The 14,832-nt window shown below is 40.4% G+C and overlaps 1 protein-coding gene across 11 annotated transcripts in view; it reads right to left on the bottom strand.

The window, feature by feature from the left end:
• AKAP13 (A-kinase anchoring protein 13) overlaps nucleotides 1-14,832 on the bottom strand; it is a 321,024-nt gene that overhangs the window by 44,528 nt on the left and 261,664 nt on the right. For all 11 annotated transcript variants that reach the window (XR_005357033.1, XM_038532759.1, XM_038532760.1 and 8 more), the window contains 3 exons: nucleotides 14,554-14,596; nucleotides 12,753-12,885; nucleotides 5,867-6,035 (listed from right to left, as the gene is read on the bottom strand). Coding sequence is in view for 10 of the 11 variants with exons in the window: in XM_038532759.1 (XP_038388687.1) it covers nucleotides 5,867-6,035; nucleotides 12,753-12,885; nucleotides 14,554-14,596 (345 nt within the window). In the remaining variant the exon portion in view is untranslated. The remainder of the gene's footprint in view (nucleotides 1-5,866; nucleotides 6,036-12,752; nucleotides 12,886-14,553; nucleotides 14,597-14,832) is intronic.

Here is a 14,832-nt window from a genome sequence, read left to right as displayed (position 1 = left end):
TCAGTAAATGAAAACAATGAATTCTTTTTTAATAGATCCAAAAATCAGAAATCAGAGGTGCCTAGGACAGTTGTAATTTATGAAACTACCTTGGCATCTATTTTACTCCTGTATTTTGTTTTGCATACACAATATAGAAGATATCCTCACATTCACACAGATAAGTAGGTTCCAATATTAGAAGTTTAAAAAATGGCTTTCTTTGCAATCACATTCTGTTTTTCAGTTAATTGGAGACCAAAGGAAAAATGCAAACAAGCAGGTAGGGTGATGGCTAAAGTTAATATGTTGATGTTAAAATGTGGTTAAATTTTTGAGCATGTGGATTTTTAATGCAGGTTTAAAATTAGTTTAAAAAATACGTATAGGGATCCCTGGGTGGTGCAGCGGTTTGGCGCCTGCCTTTGGCCCAGGGCGTAATCCTGGAGACTCGGGATCGAATCCCACATCGGGCTCCCGGTGCTTGGAGGCTGCTTCTCCCTCTGCCTGTGTCTCTGCCTCTCTCTCTCTCTCCGTGTGACTATCATGAATAAATAAATTAAAAAAAAAAAAAACGTATACATTCAAAAATCTATAGAGCTTCCAAAACAGTCCTACAAAAAAACATTCTGAAAACCACTGCCCTATCAGATTATTTAATTACTACGCAGACTTGTGGCTGATAAGTCCACAAGTCTCAAATCTCCTACATTTAGTTTTTCCTTGTCAGTACCAGAACCCACACAAATGATTCTACATGGGTTGCTGTGGTGTCCTTAGGCCACAGAAGCTTCCAAGAGATGTCTCAGACCCTCTTCTTCAGGGAAAATCCTAGCGCACACTATTCCAAACAGTGTGAGCAGTTCCGCAGTCTAGGAAGACTGGCCGTGCTTCCTCATGGAGGAAGCCCAGCAAAAGAGAAATTCTATTTATGTTTAACAGGAAGAGATATCGAAAAAAGAAAAAAGGGCTCAGGACACCTGTGGTTAAAAAAAGTGCATTCTGCTACATTACAGCAGATATTTCTGCTATCTGACAAATCAATCCTGTGCCAGCTGCAGGTTTAATTCTGAGTCATTATAGTCTAATGTAGGCTAAGAATTAGTATAGCCAAGGAGGGTAAAATTCATTTGCTTTAATCTAGAAAAAAATGTTATTATTATTATTATTATTATTTTAAAGATTTTATTTATTTACTCATAGAGACAGAGAGAGAGAGGCAGAGACACAGGCAGAGGGAGAAGCAGGCTCCAGAGAGCCTGACGTGGGACTCGATCCAGGGTCTCCAGGATCACGCCCTGGGCTGCAGGCGGTGCTAAACCGCTGCGCCACCGGGGCTACCCCAAAAAATGTATATTAAAAACCAATGGCACTATAAGATAAAACATTTACTGAATATAAACCAGACTATTTTTTTCAATCTGAATTTAAATTGAAAAGTTGTCTGGAGCCAGTCATGGCAGGAGTCATCCAACTACTATAACCACAAATCAATGGTTTTCACTCTTTCCTACAGGACAAAGGAAAAGATTCTTTGGGTCTTACTTCAAAGAAAATTTGCCATCTCTTTTGTCCTTAACTCCTTGGTATTATTTCACATCACATTTCAGTACTGAGAGTTTGTAGAATCAACTACACTGCTTCTTATTCGAAGCAGGTACTGTCAGTTAACAGTCAAAGAGCAACTCCTGAGTCTTCTGTCAAGCTGTTTTCTGGTATCATTTTGCTCTTTGTCCATGAAGTTCCTGAATCAAATATCAACATATTTTGTTCTTTCATCAGAGTTCAGCTGACAACCAGAAACACCCTTAAAGTTATCAGTGATCCAAGGTTCACATTTCGTTTCTGCTCATACCACCAATATGTAAGTATCGTCTTCAAAGACTCAAAGACAAGAGAATAAAATAAAAATTTAAGTCTCCCTGATCTCTTGTCTCTTCCTTTAAATTGTGAACAGTTTGGGGTACATCCTTTTAAATATTCTTGCATATTTACATTAACAATGACTGTTCACTTGTTTTCTGTAAATTCAGATCACACATACAGTCCTTATTGTCTTTTCAACTTATCAAAGTGCCTTGGAGATCTGTTTGTATCTGCAGAGCTATCCCAGGCACTGGCAAATGTGGTCTGTGGGCTGAATTCAGCCCATATCCATTTTGTGAATAGTTTCACAGAACATAGCCACATTCACTTTTTCTGTCTTGTCTAGGGCTGCTTCTGTGCTCCAGGGGCAGAGTTGAGCAGCCACAACAAAGATCTGCAAAGCCTAGCACATTTTCTGCCAGTTCCTCTACAGAAAGAGCCAGCTGACCCTTGATCTATTCTTTTTAGTATCAGCTCCAAATTTCATCTAATGAATATACAATATCTTATTGATGGATATTTAGTTTCTTTAAATTCTTCCACATTTCGAATAATACTGCAATGAGTAGGTACCAAGGTTTATATTTTTATTTATTTTTAAAAATATTTTATTTATTTGAGAGAGAGAGAGAGAGAGAGACACGCACAGAGACACAGGCAGAGGGAGAAGCAGGCTCCATGCAGGGAGCCCGACATGGGACTCAATCCTGGGACTCCAGGATCACGCCCTGAGCAGAAGGCAGGCAGTCAACTGCTGAGCTACCCAGGCTTCCCCCAAGGTTTATACTTTCAGAACTCTTCTCAAAAGCCGCTTTGTAAGCAGCCTGAGAAAGGTGCCACTCATTATTTTAACTGTTGGAAAGAAAGGACAATTACATAATGTGACAGAAGTGCTGAATATTGCTACAATGGCAATCACATTACAATATATAAATCTATTAATGTGTTTGCACATCTTATCTTTACACAATGTTATACGTCAAACATATTCAGTTGGGAAAAAAAGGTGCCTGGCACAAACTGCTGCTCAATAAATACTTCCTGACCAACGGCTTCTGAATGAACCAAAATACCAAACACAGCACTGTGCAGAGGTAACTGGTCTGTGTTAAAGAATTTCACTTAAGAGAAGGAACTCAAATTCATAATTACTGACGGTTAAATGTAAAAAATAAAGTCAGTCTGCAGTCATGAGTTCCTAGAATATTCACCCAGCTTTCCCTTTCCTAAAGCAGGTGACAGAGTGGAAGTCATTTTCTTCCTTTGTAAACAAACAGAAATCACAACAGTCCAGTGATAGTGCAGAATGCAGATGTGTCTGAAAAAAATTTCCACGAAGATCCTTCCAGGGAATATTTTTATTCCTGAAATTTTATTCAATTATTTTTCAAATCTACCCCTTAGCTGTGCTTTTCTTTCATTAGAAATTCTATTCATTTTAGCCTCTTAATAATCCTCAACATCTTTACCTGTCTATGCATTTGCTAACTTCCTCATGGTGGTTTACTTCCTTACGTAGTGTCTTTTTTTTTTTTTTAAATTTATTTAAGACAGATAGAATGAGAGTGACTGTGGGGAGGGGCTGCAGGGGAGGGAAGAGAGAGAATCCCAAGCACGCTCCTCAACCAGTGCAGAGACTGATGTGGGGCTTCATCCCATGACCCTGAGATCATGACCTGAGCTGAAATCAAGAGTGAGATGCTCAACCAACTGAGTCAAGCAGGGGCCCGTGTATTTTTAATTGTAAGCTAAGCTTCAGCTTTAATAGGACCGCTTTTCCCCTCATACGAACCTCTATATAGCCTGTTTTGTCAAAGTGATCCTGTGGTACAGGTCTATATGTGTTTCAGCTGAGGTTCCTTAGGGTTTGATCATTCTCAGATTGGGATTTCATTCAACTGCTTGTGAAAATTTCTTAGTTTGGAGTATGGATGGTGTGAATTTGGACCCCAGGTTATATATGATGCAGAATTCTCACTAGAGTCTTGGGAGGAGGCAAGTCTCCTTGCTGCTCTTTAGCATAGGATGAGCTCTTTAGCAGTATAGGATAGGTCAAGTATGTAATTCTTGCATTAACTACATATATCCTGTGCAAGTAGGCTACAAATGTTTTAATGATACATGAACACACTACATAGTGCTTGGTGACTACTACCCTAGGCAACCAAGTCCCTCAGGACCAAGGAGCTGGGTCAAATGGCTAAAGAACTAACCACAGGACATTCAACTGGTGTCCCAGGGAAGAGCCTAACAGAACCTGGGCCCCAAAATAAACATGGAGGAGTCAATAGACAGTGGTGGCCTCTTGTTTCCTAAAGGTCACACAAACTTACCACTACACTGGAACATTCCATTTCCTGGTGAGTCTCACATGGAGGACATAAATGTGTGACATTTGTCCCCAGGGGTGCATAAAGGTTTTGACAAGAGCTCCTCCCACAAGGTAGTTTTTTGTTTTTTTTTTTTTTAAAGGACAATACAACAGGGCAGCCTGGGTGGCTCAGCGGTTTAGCGCCACCTTCGACCCAGGTCGTGATCCTGGAGACCTGGGATAGAGTCCCATGTCGGGCTCCCTGAGTGGAGCCTGCTTCTCCCTCTGCCTGTGTCTCTGCCTCTCTCTCTCTGTCTCTCATGAATGGATAAATAAAATCTTAAAAAAAAAAAGGACAATACAACAAATAGGGCTGCAGACAACATTTGGTATAGAATATATCCACAAAAGTCATCTTAAAAGACTGATGATAAAGCCAGTCATTCAAAAAGTCATGACAGCTGTGGTACCGACAAGCTGGACTGTGGGTTGTGTGCTACCTTGACTCTGACTCAAGAGTGAATGAGGGGAAATCATTTTTGCAGTAGGTCTGAGTCTGCTCAAACAAGCTTCCAAACACTTCAAATTCCAGGAAGTTAATTATTTCTGGTAACAAGTCACTTGGGACCCTCCACACAAATGACTGAAAACAAGACCATATCACAATCGTCTCAATCACACACTGTCTGACGTGGTTATAGGTGCCACACAGTGCCAATAACCTCAGCCTCCTGGGAGAATGGATCTCCAGACTGGTTGCTTCTGGCCACGAGCAGCCTCACTGATTCACCGTGGGGTGCGCTGCAAGTATCTCTACCTTCCATCTATCCAACAACAGTGTTTTTGAGACAAGGGCCTTAAAGCAGAGCCTGTGGGCCAGATCCCTCTCATACCTATTTCTGTAAGGCCCATATACTACAAACGATTTTGACATTTTTAAAAGATTGGAAAAAATATATTTTATGACACATGAAAATCACATGAGATTTCAGTTTCACTGGCTATCAGTGAACTTGTATTGGAACACAGCCATGCTCCCTGGTCTGCCTCTGTACCATAATGGCAGAGCTCAGTATGCCTCGGCTGCCTCTGCACAATAATGGCAGAGCTCAGTACTATGCAGGGAGCATCCAGCCCACGGAGTTTAAGATTATCTGCGAGTGGTCCTTGATGAAACACTCCAGCCATCCTCTGCCTCAGAATATCTTATCAAAATCAGGAACTGGGCTTAGTTAACAGACTTGGCTTTAAGGTGGTTTTAAGCAGGTCAGCAATAGGCCAGTGTGGGACCTGCACATGAAAGTACTTTCCTTTGGCAATCACCATGACCTGATGTTGGTAAATGGCTGAAGTATCCACCCAAGTCCCAGAGTAAACAATGAACACTTAGGGCCTGACCATAAGGGCTGCTGCATAGCTTTAGGGTATGAGGCTAGGACGCCCGTTCGATGCTGACACAGACTTCTGGGACAGGCAGGGGCTTAGGGACAAGAGAACAGAATCTAACAAATTGGGTCTCTCAGTAAAAATGTACAAGCTGTATGTTCTACATCTAGAATTGATGATATACAGGATGTTTGAAAGCAGACATGATAGGCTGACCTTTCCACACACACCAGGAAGGGACACGGGGTGAATGGATGGGAAACCTAGAATGAGCCATCCTGAGCCAAGAGCACTGTGCATCACAGGAAGAGGTGTGTTGCTTACCTGCACACGTGTAGGCATCCTTGCTGGTGAAAGGCTTCACGCACTGGCTACAGCTGATTGGACCCACAACAGGAATGGGACTGAAAGTGTGCCCGTTGATGGTCTTCTTGTCCTTCTCCTTCAAATCTTTCTCCTTCTCCTTGATTTTCTCTTTCTCTTTTTCCTTTTCCTGCCAAAGAAAAGAACCAACAGTTAATTGAACACCAGGTAGCCCCCTCTTACCTGGGCACCCAGGTGGCAGGGGGTCAACAGTGGGTGGTGGTGAACTTTTTGGATGATAGTTAGCAGCATGGTCCTAAACAGTGGTTTTTGTAAGTTATGAGCATTCAAGATGTATTAGAAATGCTACAGAAAGACCAGGCAGACTAGGCAGTTCTGTTGGTGGCTTGCTCAGCAGTGTTTACACCGATGGACAAAACATCCCAGGACAAACACTGGGAAGAACTTTCTGGAACGGGAGGAGAAGACTCTGGGGTGGCCATGAACCCTTCTCAGCAAGCCCAACCATGACCCATGGACCAAGCAAGCACCAAGGTGAGGGCCAGCTGCTAGGGAGCAGAAAGGTTGGAGCCATTCTCAGATCAGCCTGGGGGAAAGGGAAGACGATGGGACAGCAAGGAAGCATTAACTGTTCCCCACATTCATAAATATTGTTGTTGTAATCTAAAAAAATTCCTGCAAAATGGGCCTCCCTTAAGTTTGTGATCATGACAACTACTAAACACCTTACACTTGAATCAACACCTTCTATGTATGTTACTGCATCTGCCTTTGTAACTCTGAAGCGGGCAGGGTAGGCATCATGTTTCCCACTGTACAACTGAGAAGATTACAATTATAAACATCAGCTATGATTCTGAACAGCTGCTATGTGCCAAGCACAGCAGCAGGCAACTTACACGTATTTTCTCCTAACAACCCAATGAAGTAAGTGCTAGTTATTATCTCTAGCACACATTTGAGGAGACTAAGGCTCAGAGATGCTGAATATTGTATCTGAGGCCACAGGCCAGTAAGTGCTTGTGTGGGAACTAAGATCCAGATCTGGCCGACTCCAAAAGCTCCACTGTCATTCCCTATACTCTACTGCCAAGGGCTGGCGAGGTATGTTGGCTCACAAAAGGTTACATCGGCAGTCAACAAATCAGGTCTCTAGACTTCCTAATGCAGGGCCCATGCACTGTATTGAACTGGTGAGTGATTAAGAAGTCTGATTCACATACAGTCCTTGGTTAACAGAATACATCTAATAAAAATCTAAGAACCGAATTGCCACATTTTAGAACTAGAAAAATTAAGAAAAGAGGGAGAAATACAAAGCATCTCACTTTACAAAACAGGAAACTGTTCTGAGTGATGATCAGTAACCGCTAAAGTAGGTAATAATCTAATAACAATAAAAAGTAGAATTTTTTTCAGATAATTTCTCTTAACTAAATTTTGCTGCAGGCTTCTCGATGCACAAATTGTTAAACTAAAAAGCTTCTGTCTCTTTGCCGGAGAAAGCTAAATATGCTCCAAGAGTTGAAAAAAATCTTCTGTGGCAACTAATGTTCTGTTCTCTCAAGCCTCACAATGCTCATCCAATCTGAATAAATAATACCCTCATCCTTTGCAGTAATCCCAACTAGTTCTTCCAAGGATAAAAATGAAACAATAAATTCCCATTGTCTCTTTCTGTGTTTATTAGAATTTAGTGCTTTAAAGAAGTTAGGCTCTTACCTCCCCATGTTTTGGTCCTATGAGTCTCACTGTTATGAGGGGTACTTCATGAAATCGACCCCATTTTACCGACATGATTCGACCCCCATGCCAGGAAACGTGCTCTCACAGAAGGAGGGGCTCATGCCGGCAGGGCAGAGCTCAGCAGCTTCGAGCTGCCATTAGAGAAGCAGTAAGAGGAAGCCAGGGACTGGTTGAGAAAGAGGAGGGAGGGCTGAGGCTGCTTGTTTCCTTAAGACACGCTTAACTATTTGCATGCTGCCAGCACCGCCAACTACCCTGGCTACAGAGGACACAGGAAATGAGACAAAACCATTCCCCCAAATATAGTGTGTGTGGATGGTGCTTCCATTGCAAGATGGACACTCTGGAAGTACTGAGGCCAATTTTCTAACACTTAAAAGTGAAGGAACACATCTATTTAAAAAGACTCCTCATTATGTTGAAATTAGTATGCTTCCTAAGAACAATGTTTAGTGAAGTGTGTGGTAAACTTCGCCTGTGGTCAAGTGATGTATCAGCTGCTTTCTCAAGTGTGACTTTTCCACGTTTAACAGCTGGGGAAGCAGGAGCTACTGGTATTTCAGGGACGGATGCAGAAGTAATTATACTAGGGTACTAAGAAGGAAAATGAGTTCTCACTTTCCCAAACCTACTGTTTGGGACAAGCAGGTACAATGATAAGACCAGAGAGCACTCAGGACAATCTGAACACACGCTAAAACAAGCTGCCATGAAGCCACCATCACACTGCATATCTCTGATAAGAGAAGGAATCAGAGGGAGAACCAGATTTAACACAGACTTAAACCTTTGCAAATGTGCTCTAGCTGGCACCTCTGTAAGGCTGATGGGTCTGGTTCTTTTATACAGAGCACAGGCCCAAGGAGGTGGAGCTGGACACAAGTAGTTCTACAGGAATGCAGCTCTTGCCCCCAAAATGCCTACTTCAAGTCTGATTAAGAATTTGTGTAGAATATTTCTGCCCATCTCCTGGTTGTCTGTATGATGAAAGCTCAAAGAAGAAAATCAGTGTGATAAGATAGGTTTAAATGGGCTCACTCCACTCCTTCTGTGAGTGGGATCACGGTCACATTACTGTTTAAATACTCTGCAGTAAGTAAACTTACTTAGCAGGAAATGATACTATCAGAAGATACTAAAAGACAAAAGCAGAACCTGCCAGTCTTCCTGTTATACTTCCTGTTTAGGCTTGTCCCCTTTGAAAAAAACATTAAATACATTTAATTACTCATGCCAGATACTGCTAATTTTTAAAAGGACATATGAAGGATCAATACTCAATTTCTCAAATACTCTCTCTCTATACAGATACATATATATATAGCTCAGTGATACATGCAAAATACAATTTTTTTGGCTCCTTAGAATATTCCTTAAGAGTTGTAACATAAATTAATTCTTAAGCACATATAATAGATTAACAGACTAGAAGTCAATAACTATTTTTACATGAATACATACATCATGCTTAATTATAAGGAAAGCAAAAGTTTACAAATTATTCCTAGAGACTTTAAGAATTTACAGGTGGCAATTTAGTGTATCTTCAGTAAATGCTTACATTTTCCTTTAAAAGAAGTAGGAATACTTATATTGTACAACAGGCTAATAAAAGTAAATCAGATGATCTCTAATAGCAGTTCTTTTAAAAATAATTTAAGAGAAGTAAAATTGTGGGGAGCCTGGGTGGCTCAGTCGGTTAAGCATCTGCCTACCTCCAAGTCTTAGGATCAAGCCCCACATTGGGCCCCCAGTTCAGTGGGGAGTCTGCTTCTCACTCTCCCTCTGTCCCTCACCCTGCTCATGCTTTCTCTCAACTGAATAAAAAAATCTTAAAAAAAAAAGGAAATAAAATTATTTTCATTAAAAAAACCCTCTAGTGTTAATATCTATAGTAGCATTTTCAATTGTCTTAACATTATGGAGAAATAGCATTAGTCAGCAGTTAAGAAAAACCAGAGTCAGCATTCTCACACTAAGAAAAATTCATTTATTATTCTCATCATTTAGAGAATAAAACAGTGCTGTGCGGTAAAGCTCTACCATAGGCGCTATGGGCAATATTAAGTCAGAGTATTGAACATAACTTTACAAAAGATGTATTGTTCCACTATTCTATTACTATCTTTTGATACATTCACAAAAGTGAGCTATTCTACACAAAAGGTGACTCGATATATTTGGCCAGTGGGGTGCTTTTCTAAACATCTGATAACGTGAAATAATGGCTGCTATCCAGGTTACAGATCTGTAATTTTTAAAAAAGATTATTCTTAATATTTATTAGAGAGAGAGAGAGAGAGAATGCATGCACAAGTGGCGGGGCTCTCTGCTTAGCAGAGAGCCTGATGTGGGGCTCGATCCCAGGACCCCGAGATCATGACCTGAGACCTTTAACTGAGCCACCCAGGCACCCCAGATTCATACTTTTTTGAGGGTTTCTACCACCAGAGGCAGTGTGAGACACCAAAGATCAAATCTTGAAGCCATGTGAGAAAGAGGAACCAGTCTCATTACAAAACAGTGCTGTCGTCTTGGCAAAGGAGATGCTCCGATGCAAAAGGTCAACTGAAATAGCCTCTGCCAGGGAAGACAGACTCTGCTCTCACCATTTCCTTCTTTTCTTCTTTCTCTTTATCTCTACTAGCAAACTCCAGTCCTTTGAGTTATTAAAAAAGTTAAAAAGATATCGTTTAGTAAGATATTGTTTGAGTGAGCATGAAATGAAGTGTACAGACTGCTGGAAGTTAGCCTACGAAGAGGTTATTCAGTTAATATTATCTAGTTCTGTGACCTGAAGCATAGCTCTCTGTGCTTCAGTTGTAAAATAAGGAAGATGGGATGGGACTTTTTTAAAGGTCAGGTTCCAGTTTCTAAGTTTGCTTACACTGTTTTGTTTATGTATGTTTGTATTCCTTTATTAATGCAATCTGTGGTATATTCACTGTCCTACTCTGACAATTAACATCACTGGGATATGGATAGAAAGGGGACTCTCCACTTATTAACCGGTCTCCCAATTGAAGATCCCACATTTAAAAAATAGAGCAAACAACAAAACACATTTGAAAGTATCAAAATAGATAATAAAATTTCTCAAAGTAAAGGCAATGATCTTTAGTTCTTTAGGAGTTTCTTAGCACCTAGCAGAATGCTGAGACTATCTACACAAGTCATTTGATAATAGTTGGCTAATCTTATACTGATTTTTGCAAGGAGATTTGCTTTTGCTGATGCCAACCAGTGTCCAAGCCAGCAGTGATAAGTCAAATAAGGCTCTATTTTAAGCCTTGCTGCCAATATTTAGAACCTTGAAAAGCATTCTGCCCTCTTTAACCTTAATTTTTTAAATTATAAAGTTTTCAGGTTATGTCTGAAGTTAATATTTGCATATATGATTATTCAAGGAACAATTTTCTAGACTCCTTGCATCTTTTCCTAGGTTTTTTTTTTTTTTTTTTTTCTGATTGTCCCACTTTCCTCCCCTTCTGCACCTGGGCAGGAAAAATGAAAACACAATTCTGGTGGCAGGTTTCATGGAAAAATTCCTCTGAGTGAGGAATGAACCTCGCTAGCATTTGCTAAATGAAAGATCCTTGCTTCTTCCTCTGCCTGTGTCGCTGCCTCTCTCTGTGTCTCTCATGAATAAAGTCTAAAAAAAAAAAAAAAAAAGGGTGGGGGGATAACAGCCCAGGTGGCTCAGCGGTTTAGCGCCGCCTTCAGCCTAGGGCGCGATCTGGAGACCAGGGATCGAGTCCCACACGTCAGGCTCCCTGCAAGGAGCCTGCTTCTCCCTCTGCCAGTGTCTCTGTCTCTGTCTCTCTCTCGGTCTCTCATGAATAAATAAATAAAATCTTCAAAAAAAAAAACAAAAAAAAAAAAGAGACAGATCTTATTTACAAAACCTCATAAAATACGCTGGCTCTACTTCTACCAGCCCACTTAACAGAGGGCTTTAGAATCTTGAATTTGGGAGTGCGGGGGGTGGGGGGGGTGGGGAGTGCGAGGGGTGCAGGCTTACAATCATATTGAGTTGGGTGCTTGTTCAGTCCCTTCTTCTACGTATATATGTACATCCCATGCACATGTATACACATGCATATACATAGTGATTCCCTGGCAAGAGCTCCTTCACTGATTTCCACTCAAGACCTTTTTTTTTTTTTTTTCCTAAGTTATTTATTTTGTTGGCAGCTGGGTGGGTGGGTGAAGGGAGTATAAGGAAGTGGGAGGCAGAAAGAGTTCTCCTGTTGACTTGACACTGAATTGGATTTTGGTTTAGCACTGGCAATCAGTATATAAAAGTAACTCCTGGTCTTCCTTTCTTTTAAAATACATTGAGGGATGCCTGGGGGGCTCATGGTTGAGCATCTGCCTTTGGCTCAGGTCGTGATCCTAGGGTCGTGGGATTGAGTCTCACATAGGGCTCCCCACAGGAGCCTGCTTCTCCCTCTGCCTATGTCTCTGCTTCTCTGTGTCTCTCACGAATAATTTATTTATTTTTAAAGATTTTATTTACTCATGTATTTATTTGAGGGAGAGAGAACACATGAGTGGGGTGAAGAGCAGATGGAGAGGGACCAGCTGACTCCACGCTGAGTGCAGAGCCTGATCTCACAACCTTGGGATCATGACCTGAGTCGAAATCAAGATGCGTAACCAGTTGAGCCACCCAGGTGCCCCGCCTTCAGGTACATTCTAAATCTGGTTTACTAATTAAAGCATGTGGTTGACAGTATGAGATCTGAAGCCAAAGAGATCCGGATTTGGACCTCCATTCCAGATGTGGGGGCACAACGCCCAGATAGGGTAACTCACTCCAGGGAAAGGGTGATTCTATCAGCCTCATATGGTTGTGGAAAGGATTATATATATTATTATATTATATATATTATATAAAATAACATATGGAAAGTGCTTAGCATACAGTAAAACCCAATTAATGGTATTACCGTTTGTTGCTATTTTTTTTTTTGCTGTTATTTTTCTTCAGATATTAGGCAATTTCAAAGATTATCTCTGGGTTTATTTCCTTGTGTCCCACTACTTAATTAGTTTTTGGGTGCATGCAGGCTGTGACAGGACCTATGGGTGGTGACCTCTATAGTGGTCACAGAGGAATGCCCACAAAGGTACTTACTCTGCTCTTCTTACTGCTGGACATTTTATTCTTGATATAGCTGAATGTACGACTGACTTTTGTTCCACTCTTCCCTTCAAAATCTTTCTTAGAGGGGCTTTGTGGCAGGAAACTATAGGTCTCTTCTGTTATGCTAAATAAAAACAAGAAGATTGATTTTTTTTAAAAAAGACTACAGGATTTTAAAAAAGGAAACTGAGATTAAACACACATTTCTTTGTAACCATATTATTTTAGCTACAAGTCATAGTCAACTTATACACACACATGAAAATGGGGAACAGAACGAGCAGGACAGGGGCTGCTGACTGGTTCCATACAGTAAGATCCGAGAAGAGAGCATACCACAATGCCCACGTTCTGGTGCCAAAACCTGGCTAAGTTTTGTTGTATCAGCCATTAGTGTTTTAGTAATAGATTTTTAGTATCAAACACAGCCTGTCAATTATTCATTTATTATTTTATCTGAAACTTCTAAATCTACAATAGCACTCAACTTAGAACCATCTTTGCACCAAACAGGTGCTTGAGAAGAAACTCATAAGTACAGTGGAATAATGGATACATTGATAAAGGTTACAAAGAAATTTTTATGACCAAATGCATATTCAAATTCCCTAAAGGAATAAGTCACATATTGTTTTTAGTCTCTGGGTGCACTAGACACTCAATACTGGTGCATATAGCCTTGCACAATCTTAGGAGAGAGAAGAGTGTAGAAATATCCATTTTAGGAGTTTCACACTGATCCAGATGGACTACTGATCTACAAAGCATCTAAATCCATCTATGATAGACATGTCTAGACCTTAGGAGATTCATAATGGTTGATTTCCTCAAAGAATGCTGGGCACTTGTATACATTATCCATTACACAGAAAAGGATTCTACTTAGATTACTTTTTTCAGGTGTTCTACAATCGTTATTTTAAGAACTTTTCCACAGAAAAGTTATGTTTATCTCAAGGGCTTCTGGGAGACGACAGAGGCATAACTTCAGAGAGAGAACAATCCTCTCCAATAGCTAAAGGTCTGTTTATATATAAAGTACTGTTTACAAAATAAAGCCATCTGTTATTATGATAAAGGGGAAATGGTGTGAGAAGCACTGCTCTAGAGGACAAAGGATAAATAAACTAGGACCCAGAAATGCAAAGAGAAGCATTCATACAGTTCTGGATCACTGAGTCACTCTAAAGCCTTTGTGAAAAGGAGAATAGCTTGAAGTGTAGTGCAACAATCAAAACCCTATATGCTTACATTAAGAATATTTTAGAACCCCATAAGCATGACAAGAGGAACATAAAAATAAACAATGAGTCAAAGTATCAATCTTCTGCCTATTGTCAACTAAAGAACCAATTCACTTACTTTGGACAGAGCTGTGTAATATATATCTGTACAGGTAGAAGAAAATGACTTTATTTTAAAGCTTACAATGACTAAAGTAGCAGCACTGCACATGCACAAACAAAATGCTGTCAGCCCTTAGGGACTAATAATTTCTATAAACAGAGTACAAAAGTTCATAAAGTCAAATACAAGTGTTTCCTCTACTGAATAAATGCAAACGTTTATCATCAGGAGAGAAAACAAAAGTAAAAAGTTCTTGAAGACATAATTCAAAAAGGATAGGCCTTTTTTACAAACCACTTGTAGCCACTATTCCAAATTTATCACTCAAGGAAGTAGGATTCCAATGAGCTGAATTCACTTCTTAGGTTAGTTAAATGTCCTAAGACATTTTGGATTTCCTTCATTTCGTCTCAGGGAAAGGAGTAACAAAATAAATGGGCGGTACCTCTCAGTCAGATTGGCACTGGTGCTGTGGAAAGGCCGAGAATCTGGAAGAAAAAAAAAAAGGTAGAGAAAATGTTGGAACCAAAGGATTGTGCCTGGCTGACAGAGAAGAGGTTTAAAATGTTTACAATGACACACGTAGAGCAGAAAGCATCTGAAAGCCGTGTGTGGTGCCTTCTCCTCCTAACTAAGGGTTTGGAAGAAGGAAAAATTCAACTCAAAACCCTTAACATTGGAATTGGAAACAGGCAGTAACAGGAGTGAATTCTCCCTGACAAAA

The sequence above is a fragment of the Canis lupus genome, chromosome 3 (assembly GCF_011100685.1).
Source record: "Canis lupus familiaris isolate Mischka breed German Shepherd chromosome 3, alternate assembly UU_Cfam_GSD_1.0, whole genome shotgun sequence".
In the NCBI taxonomy this organism is placed as follows: domain Eukaryota; kingdom Metazoa; phylum Chordata; class Mammalia; order Carnivora; family Canidae; genus Canis; species Canis lupus.
This window is presented reverse-complemented; position numbering and strand designations above follow the sequence as displayed.